Raw genomic sequence first — 22,846 nt, 5'->3', positions numbered from 1 at the left:
TAAATGGAAGCAATAATTTATAATAGAAATAAAGCCAATAGACAACTGCAGAAAAAGTTATTTTGGTGAAAAAAAGTAGTTGGCAATTGAAAAATGTTATTTCTCCAATAAGACACCACATAACAAAAACAACAGACCTTTTCCTACACATGAAAACAAAGGTCTCAGTTATAGATGTGACACACTATTGCAATCCAACTTTTTTTAGGCAAGAAGCACACTAAACAAAGGGATAAAACCTGCGTTGGTATAAAAGGAATGTGACATATGAGGCAATCAACTTGGTTCTTCTTCCTCCGAGTAAATCTTCCTGAATCATCACTCCCAGAAGCACTTCTCTGGCTAGTAGAGCTCCACCCAGACTCCACGCCAGAGGTGGAAGGCCAGTTTCTCTGGTTACTTTCAATAGCTCAATCTTCAAGCAAGTAGTTAGGGTTAACTACTAAGTAGGGATCTTCTTCATAGCTCTCACTTCCTTCTGTGGAGCCTTTCAATCCAGCTTGGGTGAGCTCAATTAGAACATGATCCTATGAAACACAAACGTTTGTCCTCAGTTCTCCAGCAGTATTATAAGAATGCTAAGATACACAGGACTTGGACTTGACCCTTCTTCTGAATATTTGTGACTAACATTTTCTTTCATTTCCCCCCAGAAACTCTCTCAGAAAAAGGACTATATCTTAAAGTCAATATCAAGCTTCTGCTAAGTCACCTTCCCATTAGGATATAGACTTTTTCATATCATAAACTTCTTTTGAAAAATTAAGAAATACAACAGTAAGACTGACGTTGTGATTTTAATCAGGTTCCCTAGCATATATATCAACTACTTATAAATATAACTTCAAAAAAGAACATATGAATTTTACAATCATGCAATTGTATAAAATCCTCTGATAAGTATGTTTATGATTCTGTTTATCACTCTGATAAGTGTTTAATTTCACTTAATATTATGTTAATTTTTAATTATTGGCCACTGAACTCTTTTATATACCATCCATTCATAATTTAGTTAGAAGTAGAATCTAAAGATAATTAACATGAAACAATTTTCCCTCTGACCTATTAACTAATTAAAAAAAGCAGAACATGCCATGTGGCTTAATAAACTTGATGACAGATTTGAAGCCATGATGTAACTATAAGTCTAATACGTCCACAAATGAGAAAGGCTCCTACCGAAGGCCCATACAGAGGAACTCAGGAAATAGTGATGTGATCCTAAGAAGGTGGAAAAGGCCCACAGTATAAGCACTAATTCCACTAAGAGGGATTGGACACTTTCAAGCACTCACTCTATGTACTAACACACCTTCACAGGAAGCATATTTGATTAGCACAGTACAAGTTCCTTAATCTTCTATACTGAGATGGCTCAGGCGGTGAGTCAAACTTAAAAAGGTAAGCCCAATTTAGATCAGTTAATTTCACAACGTGTCCAAATGGGGATTTCTTGCATGGACCATCTTATCTTACACTGATCCCAGGGCCACAAGGGAGGGAAGGGCTGGCCTGATGCAAACACATTGCCCACCACTAACTAGATGGACAACTCTGAGCACAACGCCACCCCAGTTCAGCTTTATTTTTATACATATTATTCATTAAATTTTGAATGGAATAGTTCTTCCCACACCCCCACACCTGTAACCATAGACTCATCTAGTTCTATAGGGAAATAATTTTTCAGATGACAAACCCTGATATGTGACAACTATAATATTTATATAGTGAGCATTGTGAAGTCAACTGCAATCTCTGCCATTTGAACAGAAAAATTCAATCATTTAACAAGTATTTGAGCCCTCTATGACTTAGGCACCACTGTAGATTCTGGGGACACAGTGGCTAAAGAAACAAAGTCCCTGTCCTCATGGTGCTTGCATGTTAACGAGAGAGACAAAATAAACACCTAAATAAAGACTATACTGCCAGGCAATGATAAGCACTATGAAGAAACAAAGCAGGGTAAAGGGGTGACAGCAAGGAAGAGGCTATTTTGACTGGCCAGGCAAGAATAACTTCTCCGAGAAGGTAACATTTGAGCAGACCTCAGAATGGAGGATGGAATATGGGCAAAGAAACAAAGGGCATGTACAAAGGCCTTCATGCTTGGTGTGTCTAAGGAACAGTGACAAGGCCAGTGTCACTAAGCAGAATGGGCAAGGGGAAGAGGCTATGAAAAGAGGTGAATGAGGTGGGCAGGGGCTTGCTTGTGTAGGGTTCTGCAGGCCACGGTACGGAGACTGGATTTTATTCTAAATGTGAGAGAAGGACTAGAAGGAAGGGCACTAAAACAATTTGATTTGTTAAAAGATCTGTCTGGCTGCTGGGCAGAGAGCCACTGCAAGGGAGGACAGTTAGGAGGCACCCATGGAGGTCCAGGCACGGTGGCTTGGGTAGATGTGACGGTGGTGAGAAGAAAACAGAGAATACTGATACTGAAGGCAAGGCTCACAGGATTTGCTTATAAAAGGAGAGAAGTTGTGAGGGGAAAGAGAAGTCAAGGAATCAAGGATAATTCTAAGGTGCCTGGCTTAAAGCAAATGAGTAAGTGAAACATTGCAAGGAAAAACTGTTTTGAACACATTAAGCGTGAGACGCCTATTAATTTGCAAGTAGGCAGCTAGCTACATACATTAGCAATTTAGAGGACAGGTGAGAGCTGGAGATATAAATATGGGAGTCATCACAAATGGTTTTTAATTCATAGAACCAAATGAGATCACTTAGGCAATGAATATAAATAGAAAAGAGGTCTGAGAACTAAGCATAATACTTCATTTAAAAAGTGACAAGAGAAAGACTCAGGAAAAGAGAATAAGAGGAAATAACCAGTGAGAAGGAGAAGACCCAGGAGAACATGGTGACTCAGAAGCCAAGTGAACAAAGTATTTCTAGAAGGAGTGATCAACTTTTTTTTTTTTTTTTTTTTTTGCGGTACACGGGCCTCTCACTGCTGTGGCCTCTCCCGTTGCAGAGCACAGGCTCTGGACACACAGTCTCAGCAGCCATGGCTCACGGGCCCAGCCACTCCATGGCATGTGGGATCTTCCCGGCCCGGGGCACGAACCCATGTCCCCTGCATCGGCAGGCGGACTCTCAACCACTGCGCCACCAGGGAAGACCAGGAGTGATCAACTTTGACAGATGCTGCTGACAAGCTGAATACTGAAAATAATCAACTGATTGGAGTAGTGAAAAGGTATGTATGTAATGGTCCTTTAAGAGAGTAGGAGAATGAACTGCCTAGGGAAAAGTAATAGCATCGGGCAGTGCTACTGTGAGGTCAGTACTACTGTGACGTTGATAAGACAGAAGTAAAGAATTGTCCATTTGAGATTTGTGGTCATGAATTTAAAATAAAAGTGGGCACATGGTTGTACGCTTTTCTCCAGATACTTTTAACTGCATAGATATAGGTATAGAAAACGAATTAGATTGAACCAAATCTGGAATTTTGCCAAGCAAGTAATATAAAAGAGAATGAATGAAGTTGAAAGTATAAGAAAAAAGTGATCATGGGATAGATTTTAAGCTGGGTAATGGGGGAGATAACATGAGGAAGGATAAAATGCAGAAAATAGGTGACAGTGGTCAGGACACTCAAAGGTTTATGGTAGAGTGGAAAACAAAGGTTAAAAACACACAAATAATAAGACCCTAAATTCACTTTACCAGCTTTAAGTTCTGCTTATTTTAGCAGAAGAAATAAGTCAATTAATTGTTAATAATTCTCTCTTGTTTTATACAACTCCTAATTCTGACTAGATCCTAATGATTCAAAATAAATGAACATCTAATGAACCTACAAAGATTTGAGGCATGAACTCCTTCTGTAATACCTCAGCAAGCTTAATTATATACGTACATAGTGGGTGAGTCGATAAATGACTTTCTCTATGATTCTCTTTTTATTTATCAGCTCCTCTTCAGAATCTATTTCTGATTCGATTTCCTTCAAGTACCAATTAACAAGCTCACTCCTCTTTAATGCCGACTCATCCTCTTCTGTAACAACAAAAAATACATTTAAAAAGGATTAAATTATCCTTGTAGCAAACTGTATTGCCAATTCTTGGAGTCTGCATGCACAAGATAATGTACAGATTAGATAACCTTCAATCTGTCAGAAAACATATCTGCTGAAATAAGATTTGCAATCTTCCAGCATAAGCCTGAAAAATATTACTTGAATTAAAGTATGCCTTACTTTATCCTGAAAAGAAAAATCTAAAAAAATAGAGATTATAAGAAACAAGTTTCTTAAAGCTATAATGACTTCAAAGTATGAAGGTGTTTCCTTCACCTTCTCATGCTTCACCACCTATGATAATCTGTCAACAGCAGTTGAAAGCGTAAATTAGGAATGAAGTCACAGCAAGCAAAACTGCTTAAATACAACTATTCCTCTTTGGAAAGGGGAACACTTTATGGAATTGAGGTCAACCAAGGAGTGAAATCCATAGGTGTTCACTCAAAAATAAAAAATTACCAATTTATTCCAGCAAGGTCTATCCTTATTGACTGAACTACCTGCCCTTTAGAGTCCAGAACTCTAAATTCACAAGAGAAGTTGGAACCTGGCAATATTTTAAACTATCACAGATATAAAGTATACTAAAAGAAAACTTCATTTGTCTTGATTTTAGAAATTGCTAATAAAATACAAAATCAAAATAGGAAAATTTTAGCTTTACTGATGATGCCTCTGAAAAGTTTTATTATGGTTGTACTGAAATTTCAGTGGTTTGTCCAAATGCTTTTGAGTAAGTAATCTCTTTGGTTTACAGTTTAAAGTTTTGCCAGGGGACTTCCCTGGTGGTCCAATGGTTAAGACTCTGTACTCCCAATGCAGGGGGACTGGGTTCCATCCCTGGTTGGGGAACAAAGATCCCACATACTGCAATGAACCCACGTGCCCTAGAGCCCATGTGCTGCAACCAGAGAAGCCTGAGAGTGGCAACAAAGACCCAGAGTAGCCTAAATAAATAAATGAACTTTAAAAAAAATAAAGTTTTGTTAGAAAACAGCTGTCTATCTGAAGACTGAGAATTAATAACTTACCTGGCTGGGTGAATAGCGTCTTTTTTCTTTTTTTAGGGAAAGGAGGAAGACCTAGAATTTATCTGTGGAATGCACTGTGTGGGTGCTAATCGTATCTTTGCTCCATTGATGGTTGGCCATGTTTAAAACTTAGTTGCATGAGAGAGAGAAAGAATAAGTACAACATGAACACAGGAATGTTTGCTCCCAAATCTTTTTATGTGAGAAGGGACTGGAACTAAAACCTCTCTGTCCTAGTGGCCTCTTTACTGCCTTCTTTCCTCCTTCCCACTGGTCCACAGTTCCCAGGGGAATGAGGGCAGAAACTAAAGGGCTTAAATCTTTTAGTAAGCTAAGACAATCTCTGGTGTTCTCTTCCTCCATCGCAGTTAGGACACTCTGATGAGAATATGTCTGGAAGCCAGCATACTGACAGTCAAATAAGAATTTTTTGATGGTTAATCACCAAATCGAAGTTTAAGTTCAACCCCTTGATTTAATCACTTTTCCTTCTGCCTTGTGGCTAATTACAGGTTGAGAAAACCTGGATAGCATGGTAAAGCAGTTAAGAACAGGAAGGGTAGTAATGTTCAGGTATCACACTTTACCTACAGAGAAATGAGGATTTTACTTCATTTCTAGTCTGGAATGTACTTGTGCTAATAGCCTTTTGAGTTTCAATTACTTGTCTATGATATATAAACACTCTAGGAGTCCATCCATTTTAAACAAACCCATTGTAAGGAAAAGTGACTTTGCATCTGTAAAAACATTTGTTAAGTGCGTCTTTATATATTATCAGATCCCAAATTCAGCTTCACAAATATTAAAATAGGCCAAGGACATTAATGAGTCATAAACCTTTGACAATGAACTTGTGGGGAAATGTCTGGGCTGGTAGATATGTTGACATTCCCTAGTAGATTTTGTTTGCCAAAGTGAGCTTGTCTAACAGTTTCTCATCTCTTCTGACAAAATAACACAATCTTTAGCAATCAGAAGTTGTTAGCTGATTCACTTTGTCATAAAGCAGAAACTAACACACCATTGTAAAGCAATTATACTCCAATGAAGATGTTAAAGAAAAAAAAGATGTTAGACAAAAAAAAAAAAGTTGTTTATGTGAATACAGCTTATGTAAGTGACTCAGCATGTGAGCAGCACTAAGTATGTATGGCCTCACCTTCTTCCATCTTTCTGAGATGAAGCACAATAAGGTTAGAGATTCGGCAGTATTCGGAGAAGCCCAGCCTTAAGGAGGCTTTCGGAACAGCATCTTGGTTCATGTCTTCACTGTGGCCATTAATTCCATTCACAGGAGCAGGGATATCAGCATGACCTAAGTGAAATATTAACTGTTTGAATCTTCTTTCTGTGCCTCCAATACTCCCCTATTAAATGTTTATAAATATACTACTTATATTTTAATACTACTATTAATAATATTAATATAGATATATAATTATAACTATATTATATAGTTATAATTATATAACTATATATAAATATATATATTTATATATATTATATATATAAATATATAATATATAAATATGAATATTTTATAAATATTATATAAAATTTTTATATTTATAAAATATATATAAATATTATAAAAATATTTATATTTAAAAAATATATAAATATATATAATATATATATTTTATATATAAATATATAAAATATATATATTATAAAAATATTTATAAATATTATGTAAAAATATATAATTTTTATATTATTATATATAAATTATATATATAAATATATATTTATATATATATATTATATAAATATAAATATTATATAAAAACATAGTTATATAATTATATATAATATAGTTATAAATATTATATAAATATATATATTTATATATTTATATATATATTTATATATAAAATATATTTTTTTATATATTATAAATATTTATATTTATATATATAAATATTTATATTATATATATAAAATAATATTTAAATATTATATATATAATTATATATATATATAACTATATATATAACTATATATAAATATATATAACTATATTTTTATATAATATATATATAAAAATATATATATTTATATAATATATATTATATAAAAATATAGTTATATAATTATAACTATATTATATAGTTATAATTATATAACTATATATAAATATAATATATATATTATATATAATATATAATATATAATATATAATATATAAATATATTATATATATAATATATATATAATATATATAACTATATATAATATAAATAATAATAATATAGTATTAAATTAAATAATTAATTTAATACTAATATTAATAATATAAATATATTTATACTTATATATATAAGTATAAATACTTATATTTTAATACTATAACCATATAGTTATACTCAGTATTTAGTAATTGTATAAATAAATTAGAAAGTTTATAAATGCTACCAGTGAAGACAAAAACCCATTTGGAAGGGATGGGAAGATTGGGAGATAAAAGGATTTCATAATCTGAAAGTGCATTTGCAATATTAAGTCCACTGTCTCCATTTTGGTGTTTTTTCTCTCAGTCTTTCAAGCATATATATTTTATATCAAGTAATTATATTTTAACTTAGAAACAGTTAATAAAATTCAATATCCATTTTTTCCCCTTTTGCTAATAGACTTCACAACCATCAGTAAGTGCATTTTTACCATGACATCTCAGAGAACATTTTGGTCCCTAACTCTAGAACAGTCATGAACAGACACCTCACCATGGATGCCATCTGGGCCCTCATCTACCTCCATCTGGGCATCTTCGTCTTGATCTAGATTGACATCAGGTGTTTCTACACGGATGATTGATTTATTCAGTAACCTGAAAGCTTCCTTCACATGTTTAGGCTGGACCTAAGCCAATCAAGATGAAGTAAATCAGTAAGCCAGTCTTTTTGATATAACAAACAGACTTTCTCCATATGAAATTACAGTGGCATTTTGGTTTTCTCACATTCTCCCTCTACACAACATAAAATATGAGAGAACACCATAAATTCACCAGAATGGTTAAAAGGACCAACAATATTGAGAATGTAGACAACTTTCATTCACTGCTGCTGGGAATATAAATTGTTACAACCATTATGGAAAACTGATTTTCAGGCTTTACTAAACTGCACACACCTACAATCTATGACCCAATGATTCCACTCCTAGATACACACCAAACAGAAATGTACGTATAAATACATCAGATGAACTAAAAGACCTGCACATCCCATAAGAACCCAAATTGGAACTATCCAAATGTCCATTAATAGAAGAATGAGCCAATCACTGTGATAACATTCACTGATAGTTACGTGTATTTAACCACAACTGGGAGGGGAAAAAAGGTTGAAAACAACCTAACTAACCATCAGGAAAAGTATGGTTAGAATACTATATAACCATAAAGAAAAAAAGAAAAGGTTATCCTCAGAGAACAGTAGCAGTGACTGTAAACAAACTGAAAGGGTAGCTCTTAGAGATGCTAGTAAGGAATGTTCAACTTCCTGATCTGGGTATAGATTACATAGATACGTTCATTGAAAGTTAACAGAACTGTACACTTGTGATTTGTGCACTCTCTGTACGTATGTTTTGCCTCAAAAAAAAAAAGCCTACTTAGAAGAAAAATTACAAGTCTATTTGGGGGCAGGGGGAGACTGCTTTAAGTCTTTGTATGAATAATCAACAGTCTCTCTAAATCTACTCCCTTCCTAACGAGCTGAGCCCTATAACAATAGATAAAGCCAGCAGAGCAGCCTTTTTTTTTTTTCCTTTAAATACATTACCACCTGCAATGAAACTTTAAGCCATTTGAGAACAGTCAATATCAAGACATACCCTAGTAAACTTACTGGTCTACAAAAATAAGAGAGAATACTTTGGAAAGAGAAAAATATCAAACTACTTATGGAGGAAAAATTAATAATCAAGGGCTGGCCTCAGATTTTCGCAAAGAACAACTGATGTCAGGATACAGTAGAAAAATTTCTAAGAAAAGAAAATATGAGCCAGAGGTTGGATGTCATTCAGGTAAAGACTACAAATAACCCTGCTGAACATAACACTCAGGGAATATTATTCCCATGAACTCATCTTTTTCATCAAACCCTTGAAAAAAGGCCAATTTTCAATCAGTGAAGTGATAAGTTAGAAATCGTAACAAATTTATCTCCAATGATCATGCCTTGCACACATTTAGCTACAAAACTAAGACTTAAACAAACGTGGGAATCAAGAGTGACAGAACAAAATGTAAATGGTATATGTCCTGAAGATAGAGGGGTACAGGGAGACCCAAGAGATGGGAGTAAATTTGCTGATAGCCCCCAAAATGAGTGGAAGACGTAAATAAACATTTCTTCAAAGACATATAGATGGCCAAGACGCATATGAAAAGATGCTCAACATCACTAACTACTAGAGAAATGCAAATCAAAACTACAATGAGGTATCACCTCACACCAGTCAGAATGGCCATCACCAAAAAATCTACAAACAATTAGTGCTGGAGAGGGTGTGGAGAAAAGGGAACCCTCTTGCACTGTTGGTAGGAATGTAAATTGATACAGCCACTGTGGAGAACGGTATGGAGGTTCATTAAAAAAACTAAAAATAGAATTACCATATGACCCAGCAATTCCACTACTGGGCATATACCCAGAGAAAACCATTAATTCAAAAAGACATATGCACCCCAATATTCATTGCAGCACTATTTACAATAGCCAGGTCATGGAAGCAACCTAAATGCCTATCAACAGATGAATGGTTAAAGAAGATGTGGTATATATATATACAATGGAATATTACTCAGCCATAAAAAGGACAGAAATTGGGTCATTTGTAGAGGCGTGGATGGACCTAGAGACTGTCATACAAAATGAAGTAAGTCAGAAAGAGAAAAACAAATGTCATATATGAACACATATACATGGAATCTAGAAAAATTGTACAGATCAAACTTTTTGCAAGGCAGAAAGACAGAGAACAAACGTATGGACACCAAGGAGAGAAAGGGGAGGTGGGATGAATTGGGAGATTGCAATTGACATATACATACACTAATATGTATAAAATAGATAACTAATGAGAATCTGCTGTATAGCACAGGGAACTCCACTTTGCTGTACAGTAGAAACTAACACAACATTGTAAGACAACTATATCCCAATTAAAAAAAAATTTTGCTGATTGCCTCTCACCTGTAACAGATGATAAATCAAGCCATGGATAAGCATATCTGACTGTGCAAAGGTAAACAGTAAAGTATTATTTACTAAAATCAGGTGGTTGGGAGGGAAGGGAAGAAGAAAGAAGATGAAACATGCTAATTTTATCACTTCATAGTAGAGAACCAATAGAGAACTAAGGGTACAATATAAAGTTATAATAATAAAAGTAACCACTAAAATAACTTTCTGAATCTCAGAACTACACATACAAGCAAAAGCAAAGTAACCACAAAATGAAAAATCATGTCAACTATAAAAAGAAAACAAAAACGAAAACCCAAATAAACCTATCTCTCATACCAATAAATGTAAATGGGTTTAACTTACATGCTAAATAAATTTTCTTTGCATCACAAAACAAAATCCGACTCTATGCTGTATATGTATATAAGACACACTTAAACTTACTCAGAAATGCCGAAAAATAGTAAAAAGTTAGGCAAAGGTATACCTGTATACCTAACAAAGAAAGCAAGGTGGAGTTCAGGCCAAAAGGCATAAATGAGACAAAGTTAGAGGGTACAAATCTCAATGAAAATATATGTATCAGTTAAGAGAACAACAATATCAGTAAAATAGAATTTATAGGAGAAAAAAGGATAAATACAGAGAGACAATAACTATGTTGGTAGAGAAATAAAACCTATTCATAGGAGACTTTTCTTTTAATTAATTAATTAATTTTTGGCTGCACTGGGTCTTCATTGCTATGTGCAGGCTCTAGTTGCAGCGAGTGGGGGCTACTCTTCATTGTGGCGCCCAGGCTTCTCCTTGCGGTGGCTTCTCTTGTTGCGGAGCACGGCCTCTAGGCACGTGGGCTTCAGTAGTTGTGGCTCACGGGCTCTAGAGCGCAGGCTCAGTAGCTGTAGCTCACGGGCTTAGTTGTTCCACAGCATGTGGGATCTTCCCAGACCAGGGCTTGAACCCTTGTCCCATGCGCATTGGCAGGCGGATTCTCAACCTCTGCACCACCAGTGAAGTCCCCATAGGAGACTTTTAACTTTCAATCTAGAGAAGATACAGTAGACCAAAAAACCCCACAAAAAAATAGAAGACCTATGTAACATAATAAGGTAACCTCCCCCTTCACAGATATATAAAATTATATACACTGTAAACAGAGACTAGGCCTTCCATTGAAGTGCTCATGGAACACTTATGGAAATGGGCTCTGGGCTACAAAGCATCCAAAAAACCAAATTCCAAAAAACCAAAAAACTAAATGAGAAACATAGACATCATTTTCTAATCACAATGCAGTAAAATTAAAACAAGCAACCAAAAAAACATTCTAACTGGATATTATTCTAACTGGATATTATTAAACTCCGAAACAACTCTTGGTAGTGGATACTTTTCTAGGAAAATGTAGCTTACCAAAACTGACCCAAGAAGAGATAGAAAATCTAAACAAGACTGACTTCCATGGCAGAAATTAAGAAACATGCACCCAAATTGTATACACTAGACCCAGAGAGTTTTACTTGAGAATTCATATCAGTAAAATAGCAGATAATTTTAATGCAATAGAAAACCATTCTAGAATAGAGAAAAAAGGGGAAAACTTTCAAAAATGTAAATGAAATAACCACGATAATAAAACAGACTGCAAAAACAAATGGAATCAATGTTTTTTATGAGTACTGCTTTAAAAATTCTAAATAACAGCAAACAGAAGCCAAATGCATTAAAAAAAAGTGGGATTTATTCCAGGAAGGCTTGACATTAGAAAGTCTATTAATTTATTTTTCATTTTAATAGATCCAGGAGAAAAAAAAATCATGATTAACTCTATACACACTAAAAAGACAACTGGCCAAAAAAAAAAATCTTCTTGATAAAAATATTCAAGACATAATAATAAATGTATAGTTCCTATTGATAAAAACACATCGTATCTCAGCCACAGAGCCAATTAGGAACAAGAAAAAAATGTCCAATGTCATAATTATTAGACATTGTATTACAACAGCAAAGGTAAATTACTGGAAAATATGGGAAAAGATTAAGTTTCTTTTTCAATAAGAATAGAAAGAAAAACATATGCCATTTATCATTTGCAAATAAGAACAAAAATCTGGAAAATCAACAGACTCAACTGAAAAACTACTACAAACAAAAGGCATCAGTATAGTACAAAACTAGCATACAGAAATCAATAGTTCATATATACACGCAACAACCAGTTAAAATATAAAATGAAAAAAGTCTACCTTCAATACCCACAAAAATAACAAAATATCAAGAAATAAATTCAACAAGAAACATGCAAAAATCATATGAACTTTAAAACCTATTGAGTGAAACAAAAGACATATGTGGAAAAATCTAGAAACAATAAATGCTGGAGAGGGTGTGAAGAAAAGGGAACACTCCTACACTGCTGCTGGGAATGTGAATTGGTACAGCCACTATGGAGAACGGTATGGAGGTTCCTTAAAAAACTACAAATAGAACTACCATATGACCCAGCAATCCCACTACTGGGCATATAGCCTGAGAAAACCATAATTAAAAAAGAGTCACATACCAAAATTTTCATTGCAGCTCTATTTGCAATAGCCCGGAGATGGAAACAAACTAAGTGCCCATCATCGGATGAATGGATAAAGATGTGGCACATATATATAATGGAATATTACTCAGCCATAAAAAGAAACGAAACTGAGCTATTTGTAATGAGGTGGATAGTCCTAGAGTCTGTCATACAGAGTGAAGTCAGAAAGAGAAAGACAAATACCGTATGCTAACACATATATATGGAATTTAAGGGAAAAAAATGTCATGAAGAACCTAGGGGTAAGACAGGAATAAAGACACAGACCTACTGGAGAACGGACTTGAGGATATGGGGAGTGGGAAGAGTGAGCTGTGACAAAGCGAGAGAGAGGCATGGACATATATACACTACCAAACATAAGGTAGATAGCTAGTGGGAAGCAGCCGCATAGCACAGGGACATCAGCTCGGTGCTTTGTGACCGCCTGGAGGGGTGGGATAGGGAGGGTGGGAGAGAGGGGGACGCAGGAGGGAAGAGATATGGGAACATGTGTATATGTATGGCTGATTCACTTTGTTGTGAAGCGGAAACTAACACACCATTGTGAAGCAATTGTACCCCAATAAAGATGTTAAAAAAAAAAAGACATAAGTGGAAAGATAATGAGGTCTCTGGTACTCAGAACTGTTAACGAATGTTTGCATTTGTCATTCTAGACACCTGAAAGGAAGGCACTGCTTTAACCTCTTGAACTTAGGCATGGCCGTGTTAATTCCTCTGACCAATGAAATGTGACCAGCAGTGTCATGTCATTTCTAGATAGAAGGTTAAGAAATGGCATATGATTCACCTTGTCTTTTCTGTCTTCTGTGATCATGGAAGTGTATGTCAAGAAAGAACCTTTACATCAGCCTGAATTTCTGAGCGATGTGAAGCACAGAGCCTCTGGCTAACATAAATGAACATGAAGCATGAGCAAAAAAATGTAATTGTTTCTGTTTTAAACAGCTGAGATTTTTATAGTGGCATAATCTAGATTCTAACCGCTATTATGCTTTCTTAGAAAAAATCATCATAAAGAAGTCAATTCTCCATATTAACATATAAATTTAACATGTTCTCAATATCAATAATTTTTGGGGGGGTATACTATTTTTATTTTATTCATATTTAAATTTCACCTCAAATACTGAGCTCAAGTATATGCTGGCCCTATGTTCAGATTTTTGAAATAAAGATAAATGGACAGATAGCTTTAAGGGTGAATGTATTTCATATTTCACAATATATTCAACAATTAGGGAAAATCTAGGGGGTGGTATAATTATATACCTTTATACATTTAGTAGCACAAGTACAGGGAAAAGCCATGCAACTGGAGGAAAAACCCATTTCAGGGCTGAACAGAGAGGTCCTTGAATGCCAACAGAATCTCCCCTTCACTTCAGACAAACCAAGGAGTCTGTCAGTATACAAAAAACACTGAATTCAGGAGCAATAGGATAGGTATTAAGGAATTGGTTCTTGCCAATCAGGATTATGTGGGCCAGTCTGAAGTGAGCAGAGGTGGCTGGAGGCTGGAAATGTTGTAGCTCAAGTTCAGAATCTATAGATTAGAACAGCAGTCTAGAGACAGAATGGTTAGTGCTTTGTTCAAAAATTCCTGGGTTTTCCAAACAAGTTCCTAGGATGCTTTCCTCAAACAGTGAATATCACTCATCAATAAAAAACAAAACAAAACAAAGCCAGCTGGCTATTAAGTTCACAACAGCCAAAAGAGAACAATGCAGTGGAACATGCATTGGAACAAAAGTGCAACAATGCAGTGGAACAAAAGAGAACATTTAAAATATTGTGGTACTAATGCACGAGGAGGCTAAGACAGCATAGGAACAGAATTCAGGAAAGAGATCCTAACAAACACAAGAATATATAATAAAAGCATACCAAACCAGTGTGGAAAAGACGGATTGTTCAGTAAGTGGTGTTGGAACAACTAGGAAACTAACTGAAAAAGAATCAACTGATTTACACCTCACATCTTACAGAAGGATAAATACCAAATGTTTGAATGATTTAAATACAAACAATGAAACCATCTAAATGCTTGAGGAAATCCTGAGAAAATTCTTTTATAATCTTAGAGTGGGGGAGGCCTTCTAATAAAACAAAGTAAAAAGTGAACAAAGAATATGATCATAAAAGGAAGTAGAAATGGCTCTTAAATATATGCAAAAACACTCAATTTTATTCAGGAACTGCATCTGTGTATATATATATGCATATATGTATATTTATTTTATATCATATGCATTTACTACCTATTGAAAAACCAAAAAAAGGAAAGAAAAATCTGTTAGAAATTCTCCAAGACACATCAGTTCTATGAAATTCATTTTAAGAAACATTACAATGAAGAAAAAAAAAAAGGTACAAATGTTAGTATGGTTTTTAAGAATTCCCCTCCATCATGGCCTATTCTTTCTCTACAGATTCCACTATATTCCTCCCAATACCCTTCACTCTAAACTTTCCACCTTCACTCTAAAAATTCCTACCAAAATTCTATACACCCTTCAGTGATCCAGTTTAAATGTTGGCATCTCCCCAAACCCTCCACCTTTGTTATGAAATAATTCATTGATCTCTGTACTCTTTGCTGATGACACTCCATCTAATATCGGCTCTCATATTTCACATGCTTAATTAAACATATGTCTTGCTCCCACCAAACTATCAGCAATGGAAGACAGGGGCTCTTTTATTCATCTCCTAACTTACAAAGATGTCCACTAAATGTCAGGAGAATCAAAGAATAACAAGTAAGACAGTGTGAAAGTATTTTGTAAACAGTAAAGTACCACATCAGAGAATTTGAAAAATTAGACAAAAGGAAAAAAGCCAAAAAATGAAATCTATGAGATAGAAATGGTGAATGAAGTAAGAACAGTGGTTACTTCTGGGGAAGGAAGGGTGCAAGGGAACTTTTTAGGATGATGTAAACCTTCTTTGTTATAAGCTGAGTGGCCACAAGGGTGTACGTAAAAAGTCAAAGCTGTACATTTTTCTCTATGTGAATTATACCTCAATCATACTATTAAGAAAAATAGCCAAACTCCTTCCTCAAACAAAATCTTACACTGTCTAAAATATAAAGCTAGATAAAAGCAGGGCTTGTTTGCTTGAAGCAGAGATGAGGGCATCCTTCCACTCTGCCCCCCATTTACTCCCTAAATACCCACTGACATGTACCTGTAGAACCCAGGGCTCAAAGAACAATTTAATATACACATGTTATACAAAGGAGAATTCCCTTATTAGGAGACTGGAGGCTACATTATCATATCTGTATCCCCTCCCACAGGCCTAGCACATTGTAGGATTTAAACAAATTTTCCTTGAATGAATGGCATTAATCTTGAACTCACCTCTATATGTATGTACTCTATAATCTATGTCATGATTATCTCATTATCATTAATCTAACTACTACATTCAAAAAATGGTTGACAGCAACATTCTTCAAGGGGAAAACCCCAGGGTCAGGGGTCATGTATCCTATGAGCACTCAATAGTCATATAAAAATAAATCTGCAGCTAATGCTAGTATGTCTTATACCAAACATAAAAACAGCTTGTAAGCCAACAAATCAATTTCTCTTTCCCATTATGTTAGAGTGACTTTGATACCTCATCACAGCAGTGCATCCGAGCCATTGCTTCAGAGAGACGGATCATGCTCTCAAGCTGTCGCACTGTAATCCTCCATGAAGACTTGGTTACTCCAGAACCATCCCTCTGGCGGAGGCGTTTATACTGTTCCACAATGAAGTCCTCCGACTCTTTAGAAATCTGTTCCAGAATATCAGTGAAGTCAGAGCATTTCTACTTAATAGGAGCAGCTTTAAACATTAAGTTTAAGAGCCTTCCAGGTGAAGATACTCTGGGGGAACTAAGAAGGTCAAAACTTTGAAACCAATGACAAGAAATTAATACTGAAATGCCTTTCAAAAGAAACTAATACAAAGGAGGACTATGAATTCCATGTACTAATTTTATGAATAGGAAGACAGTAGAGTTAGTATTTAAGCAAATGACCATTTCTAAACAATGTATACTTTTATACCCAACATGCGAAAGCTCATTAAACAGATTACTGCTCAGGCTATTCTTGAGGCTCAGTTAATTAACTTATGCAGTCTTTGGGAAAAAGAAAAGTCAATATATATAATACTGCCCCCTATCAGTGGCTTCACGTTCTGTGGTTTCAGTTACCTGTGGTCACCTGAAGTCTGAAAATATTAAACAGAAAATCCCAGAGATAAACAATTTATAAGTTTTAAATTGTGCACCATTCTGAGAAGTGTGATGAAATTTTATGCTGTCCAGTGTCCCATCTGGGACAAGAATCATTCCTTTATCCAGTGTATCCACACTGTATATGTTACCTGCTTATTAGTCACTTAGTAGCCATTTTGGTTATCAGATCAACTGTTAGGGTAACATAGTGCTTGTGTTCAAGTAACCCTTATTTTACTTAATAATGGCCTCAAAGTGCAAGAGTAGTAATGCTGGCAATTCAGATATTCTCTTATTGTGCCTAACTTATAAACTGAACTTTATCACAGGTATGTACGTATAGGAAAAAACATCGTACATATAGGGCTTGGTACTATCTGTGGTTTCTGGCATCCACTGGGGGTCTTGGAACATATCCCCTACTGTAAATATACCTTATTATTAGTTAAATAATAACAACAAAATGAGGCATTCTAAAGAATACTGTTTTTCAGAGCAAGGAACTAAGCATATTAAGGAAGCATGCCAAAGTCAAGAGGGACCAGCGTAGTCATGGAGAATAAATGCCTCTGCAAACAAAAGTGCTTTACCCTTCCCTTGGGACAGTGAGAGTCAATCCCAATATTAAGTGAAGGTGATAGATAATTAAAATCTAAGCATAACTCCCAAAAGTCAAGCCAGAAAGAGTGTAAAAACCTCAACCAGAATCAAACAATTTTTTTTTTGTACTCTACTTTAGGAAAATGTCAAAAAAAATGCATTATGGAGGTTTATCTTAAAAATAAATGTCCAAGTGAGCACCCTGGATCCTGTATTGTAAAAGTTACTCATGTTCATTACAATAACCTAGAGGAATACAAGCTTCCCTCAGAGACAGATTTGAGAGCATTCAGTAGACTACTGATTTAAACACATGCAGTTTTAAGATTCTTAGGAATAATGGTTGAAATAAAAGGATATCCTACATTATTTGGTTATTCAAAACTGTTCACCCATAAAAATCTTTTTATTATACCTAAAAAGTTAAAGAAATTGAACTTTTCAGACTTTTAAAAAATTCCCTTTCTCAAGTCTCTCTGAGGAAACAAACTGTTCTCAAAAAAAACCAAAAACAAACCAGAAAACCCAAACCAAAATCAAACCAACCAACTAACCAACCAAATGACCTTAAACACCCAAACAAGTCAGGTTCAGTTAATTTCCATACAACGCTTTTGTTTAAATGCCACTTTCATATACTTATTATGCCCAATTACAGTACAAAAGGGCAGGTTACCTTGGGCTTAAACTGTCTTGCAAAAAGAAGATACCTCCTGATATCATCAAGGGAATACACACGATCAATTGATTCTTCAATTCTTGAATGCAAGTCTACTATTCGCCTGGCGATAGCATAGTCTGTAACCTAATTCAAAATAAGAAAGTCATTTTAATCAGTTATAGTAATATCCACTCCAGACTATCCCAGGCATTAAGAAATTTTTTATGGCTAACAACAAGCTCTAATATGCCACCATAAGATGTATTAATGGGTTCAAGTTTCTGATGAAAATTTAGTACCACATCCAAAATCAAAAGTTTAAATGTATACCTTTGCCCTACTCTAAGACTATTCCTGAAGGAATTTACTGACTTTAATATGGCAGAAATAAGATTTCTAGGGCCCTAAGTGTGTCTAGAAGCATTAATTCATGCAACCCTCACAAAAAATTTACTAGGTAGATAATTATTACCCCCATTTTACAGATGAATAAATTGAGGCCTGGAAAGATTAAGTAACTTGTCCACACAGTTAGTAATAGAGCAAGGATTTGAAGAGTCTAGTTTCAGAGTCCATCCTCCTAGCCAGTACATTACGTTGCCGCTTATGAACATACGAATGATGATCATCACAGAACCGTTATTAACATTGAAAAAAATAAAATCACACTAAAAATATGCAATACTCTCAAATAGTACAGAAAAAAAAAGTAGAGATACACAGCAAATGGTAAAGCAAACAGGGCAAAAAGTTAATGTGAACTGAATAAAGGGTATATGAGTATTATATGCACTATTATATTTCCTGCAACTTTTCTGTAAGTTTGAAATTATTTCTAATTAAAAAGCTAAAAAACTAATTTAGTAAATTATATATAGACAGAAATATATGAAAATCAGACAATGCCCAACAATGGGGAGGAGGGGACTGGGTTAAACATTTATATAGATTTGTGAAGGAAAAGAACCAAACCCAAACATAAAAAACGAAAACCCTCTAAACATTCACAGTAATGGGAGGCAAATTTTATCTAGATGAATTTAAAATTTTGCCGTAAGCAAGAGGTATGCATTGTACCTAATGTACTGTAGGACCTCCATGCTCAGCAATTAAAAGTACAGTACAACATGACCTTCTACAGAAGGTCATTTTGTACTTCTGTGCACATCTGAGATGTGCAATGTTGTTAAATATTTAAGTCTAAGTATAAATAACTCTAATACTGACATGTTAGAATGTAAGTAAATCTGCAGTTTTTTTTAAAAAAAATTTCTTTTATTTATTTATTTATTTATTTATGGCTGCATTGGGTCTTTTTTGCTGCGCACAGGTTTTCTCTAGTTGCAGCGAGAGGGGGCTACTCTTCATTGAGGTGGCTTCTCTTGTTGTGGACCATGGGCTCTAGGTGTGCGGGCCTCACTAGTTGTGGCTCATGGGCTCTAGAGCAGAGGCTCAGTAGTTACGGCGCACGGGCTTAGTTGCTCCGCAGCATGTGGGATCTTCCCAGACCAGGGCTCAAACCCGTGTCCCCTGCATTGGCAGGCAGATTCTTAACAACTGTGCCACCAAAGAAGTCCCTAAATCTGCAATTTTATATTCAATCTTAACACTCTTACACAATTAGGAAAAAAAATGTGACACATGCAATAATTTGATAGGAAGACAGAGGAAGACAAATGACTCAATTTGAAAAAACAAGAAAAAGAAAAATTTGTTTGGAACCCCAATTCTTTTCAACCTTAATGAAAGAACAAAAACAAAAATCTAATAAAAATCATGGGCTTCCCTGGTGGCGCAGTGGCTGAGAATCCGCCTGCCGAAGCAAGGGACACGGGTTCGTGCCCCGGTCTGGGAGGATCCCACATGCCATGGAGTGGCTGGGCCCGTGAGCCATGGCCGCTGAGCCTGCGCGTCCAGAGCCTGTGCTCCGCAACGGGAGAGGCCACAATAGTGAGAGGCCCGTGTACCGCAAGAAAAAAAAAGAAGAAAAAAAAAAAAAAAAAACCTCTTAAAGAGTATGGTTGGGAATTAACTGAAATACTGTTTTTTTGAGAATTAAAAAACAGTAACAAGGGGACTTCCCTGGTGGTCCAGTGGTTAAGAATCTGCCTTCCAATGCAGGGGACACGGGTTTGATCCCTGGTCAGGGAACTAAGATCCCACATGCCGTGGAGCAACTCAGCCTGCGCGCCACAACTACTGAGCTCGCATGCCACCACTACTGAGCTTGTGTGCCTCAATTAGAGATCCTGAGTGCCACAAACTACAGAGCCCACATGCCCTGGAGCCTGTGCACCAAAACTAGAGAAGAGAAAACCTGCATGCCACACTAGAGAGAAGCCTGTGCAACACAACAAAAGATCCCGCGTGCCGCAACTAAGACCCAGTGCAGCCATAAATAAATAAGTAAATAAGTAATAAATCTTTAAAAAAAACAAAACAAAAACAGCAACAAAACCAAAAAACTTGATATTCAACACAATTAAGCAGAACAAGCAATTCAAGTGATTTTCAGTTGCTTAATAAACCCCTGTCCAATCCTGTGCCACTCTGAGAGAAATGAAAGGTCAGTGACAACACATGCACCAGTTCTTCAGGAGTACATCCTCCAGGCTTGTCTCACTCAATTACTCAAACTGGAAATAATAAAGGAAGCTCAGAGCGATAGCTCATAGTTACCTCATTACATTCATCCACAAGTATAAAGAAGAGATCAAATCGGGACATGATAGGAGCTGACAAGTTTATATTCTGTTTCAATGATTTTGATCTGTCATAGTGTCCACTGATTGGGTTTGCTGCTGCCAAAATGGATGTCCTGGCATTTAGAGTAGCCTGACCACAAAAGGAAAAATCGTGACAGGTTTAAAAAGACAACTGTAATGGCATATGACAAAATGCTCAACCTCATTCATAATGAACTAAATGCAAACCAAAAGAATAAGATATCATCTTTCACCCAGTGAATCATCAAAATTAAAGTCTGATAATATATAGCAACAGGTACTCCCATATGATGTTGATGGTATGATGTGCACACCCTTTAAGCCAGCAATTTCTTACTAAGAATTTATCTTGCAGCTAGGTACAGGAAGATATGTACAAGGATGTTTACAATATTGTTTGTAATACTAAAGGCTGGAAATGACCTGAATGTCACTCTTTTTTATAAGAGTCTAATGAGCCAAACTGGGGGATGTACAATTGAAAATCATGGAGTAATAAAAAGACAAGTGGATCTAATATATACTGGTATAGAAAGATTACCAAAATAAAATTATGAAGTTAAATGAACAAGGAACAAAACTGTATGTGTATTATGCTTATTTATGATAAAATATTCCTAAAAGGGACATAAACTCAGCAGATACTTCTGAGAATCTATTGGTGCTAGGAGTTGGAGGGGAAGATTTTTTTTTAACTTACAGTTTAAAGTATTGCTTACATTTTTCTTAACTATTTGAATGTATTACTTTTATTTTTAAAGTTTGATTTCTCTCTAATGCTAGTTACAATATTGTACTTATTATTTTCATTTAAATAATCCATCGACTTGATTAATAATCCTCAAGGCTGTGTTTTCCGTTTCAGTAAACTGCATTTCATGTTGAAGTAATGCATTTTATCCAAGTGATCGTCTAGAGCTACATTAATCTACAAGGCTAAGGCAAGATGCAATGGAACAGAAGTGGACACACGTACCTTCACTCCTGCTTTAGTGATGGAGATGGTCTGCTGTTCCATAGCTTCGTGAATAGCAACTTGATCCCGCACCTCCATCTTATCAAATTCATCAATACAACACACACCCTGTAACCAAACAAACCTAGCATAAGAAACTGCCTTTCAGATGTCAAACGGCAAGGAAACTCAAAGTTTGCTACCACAGAGACCTTTCAGTTCTTTTAAACAACTAAGATAGGTAAGTAAGCAATCCTAACTCCCTCTACTAGAATAAGATAGTACAATAGTTCCCAGAGCTCGAGGGAACCATACTCTTTTGACTCATTTTAAACCAAGAGTGAAACTAAAAACATGCAGTTACTTATTGCACTTTTATTCAACATCAAAACCTTGTATAAATCTCAGGGTCAAAATATTCTGGGTTACTACCTCAGTGTTGACTTTAGGCTGGGAAAGTGAAGGATGGAGTTGGAACATAATGTTTATAAGTATATATAGCTACAATTTACACGCATTCACAGAGCTAACTGATCTATGACAAATACATGCAAAATGCAATAGATATACTCATAGATGTGTCACAGTCTAGAAAGGAAAACTGCTGAGAAGTACTAGTCACAGCAAACACACAAGCTCAGGGCAAGTAATACGTTCTAGAGAAGTTCAGAAAGTGCTAATTAATGATGACAATCCCAATTTCTAGATTAATAAAACCATGAATTATTTACTAAAAGTACTTATTAAAAAAAGGACATCTCCTTAATAGGAACGTATAGGCCTTTATTGATAGGGATG

General features: G+C 35.3%; 1 protein-coding gene across 3 annotated transcripts in view; it reads right to left on the bottom strand.

The window, feature by feature from the left end:
- The window catches only part of MCM6 (minichromosome maintenance complex component 6), a 45,735-nt gene continuing 22,889 nt past the window's right edge, over positions 1 to 22,846 (bottom strand). The window contains exons 10-17 of one of the 3 annotated variants that reach the window (XM_060152968.1): positions 22,070 to 22,177; positions 21,047 to 21,202; positions 18,383 to 18,511; positions 16,498 to 16,659; positions 7,800 to 7,935; positions 6,233 to 6,388; positions 3,875 to 4,014; positions 1 to 527 (exon numbers count right to left, since the gene is read on the bottom strand). In XM_060152968.1, the coding sequence (XP_060008951.1) occupies positions 411 to 527; positions 3,875 to 4,014; positions 6,233 to 6,388; positions 7,800 to 7,935; positions 16,498 to 16,659; positions 18,383 to 18,511; positions 21,047 to 21,202; positions 22,070 to 22,177 (1,104 nt within the window). In that variant the 3' untranslated portion in view covers positions 1 to 410. Of the gene's footprint in view, positions 528 to 3,874; positions 4,015 to 6,232; positions 6,389 to 7,799; positions 7,936 to 16,497; positions 16,660 to 18,382; positions 18,512 to 21,046; positions 21,203 to 22,069; positions 22,178 to 22,846 lie in introns of those variants that run through there. The other 2 variants (XM_060152969.1, XM_060152970.1) reach the window with 2 other exon arrangements.

The sequence above is a fragment of the Lagenorhynchus albirostris genome, chromosome 6, assembly GCF_949774975.1.
Source record: "Lagenorhynchus albirostris chromosome 6, mLagAlb1.1, whole genome shotgun sequence".
In the NCBI taxonomy this organism is placed as follows: Eukaryota; Metazoa; Chordata; class Mammalia; order Artiodactyla; family Delphinidae; genus Lagenorhynchus; species Lagenorhynchus albirostris.
The sequence above is the reverse complement of the archived record's forward strand: the minus strand, read 5'-3'. Positions and strand labels throughout refer to the sequence as shown.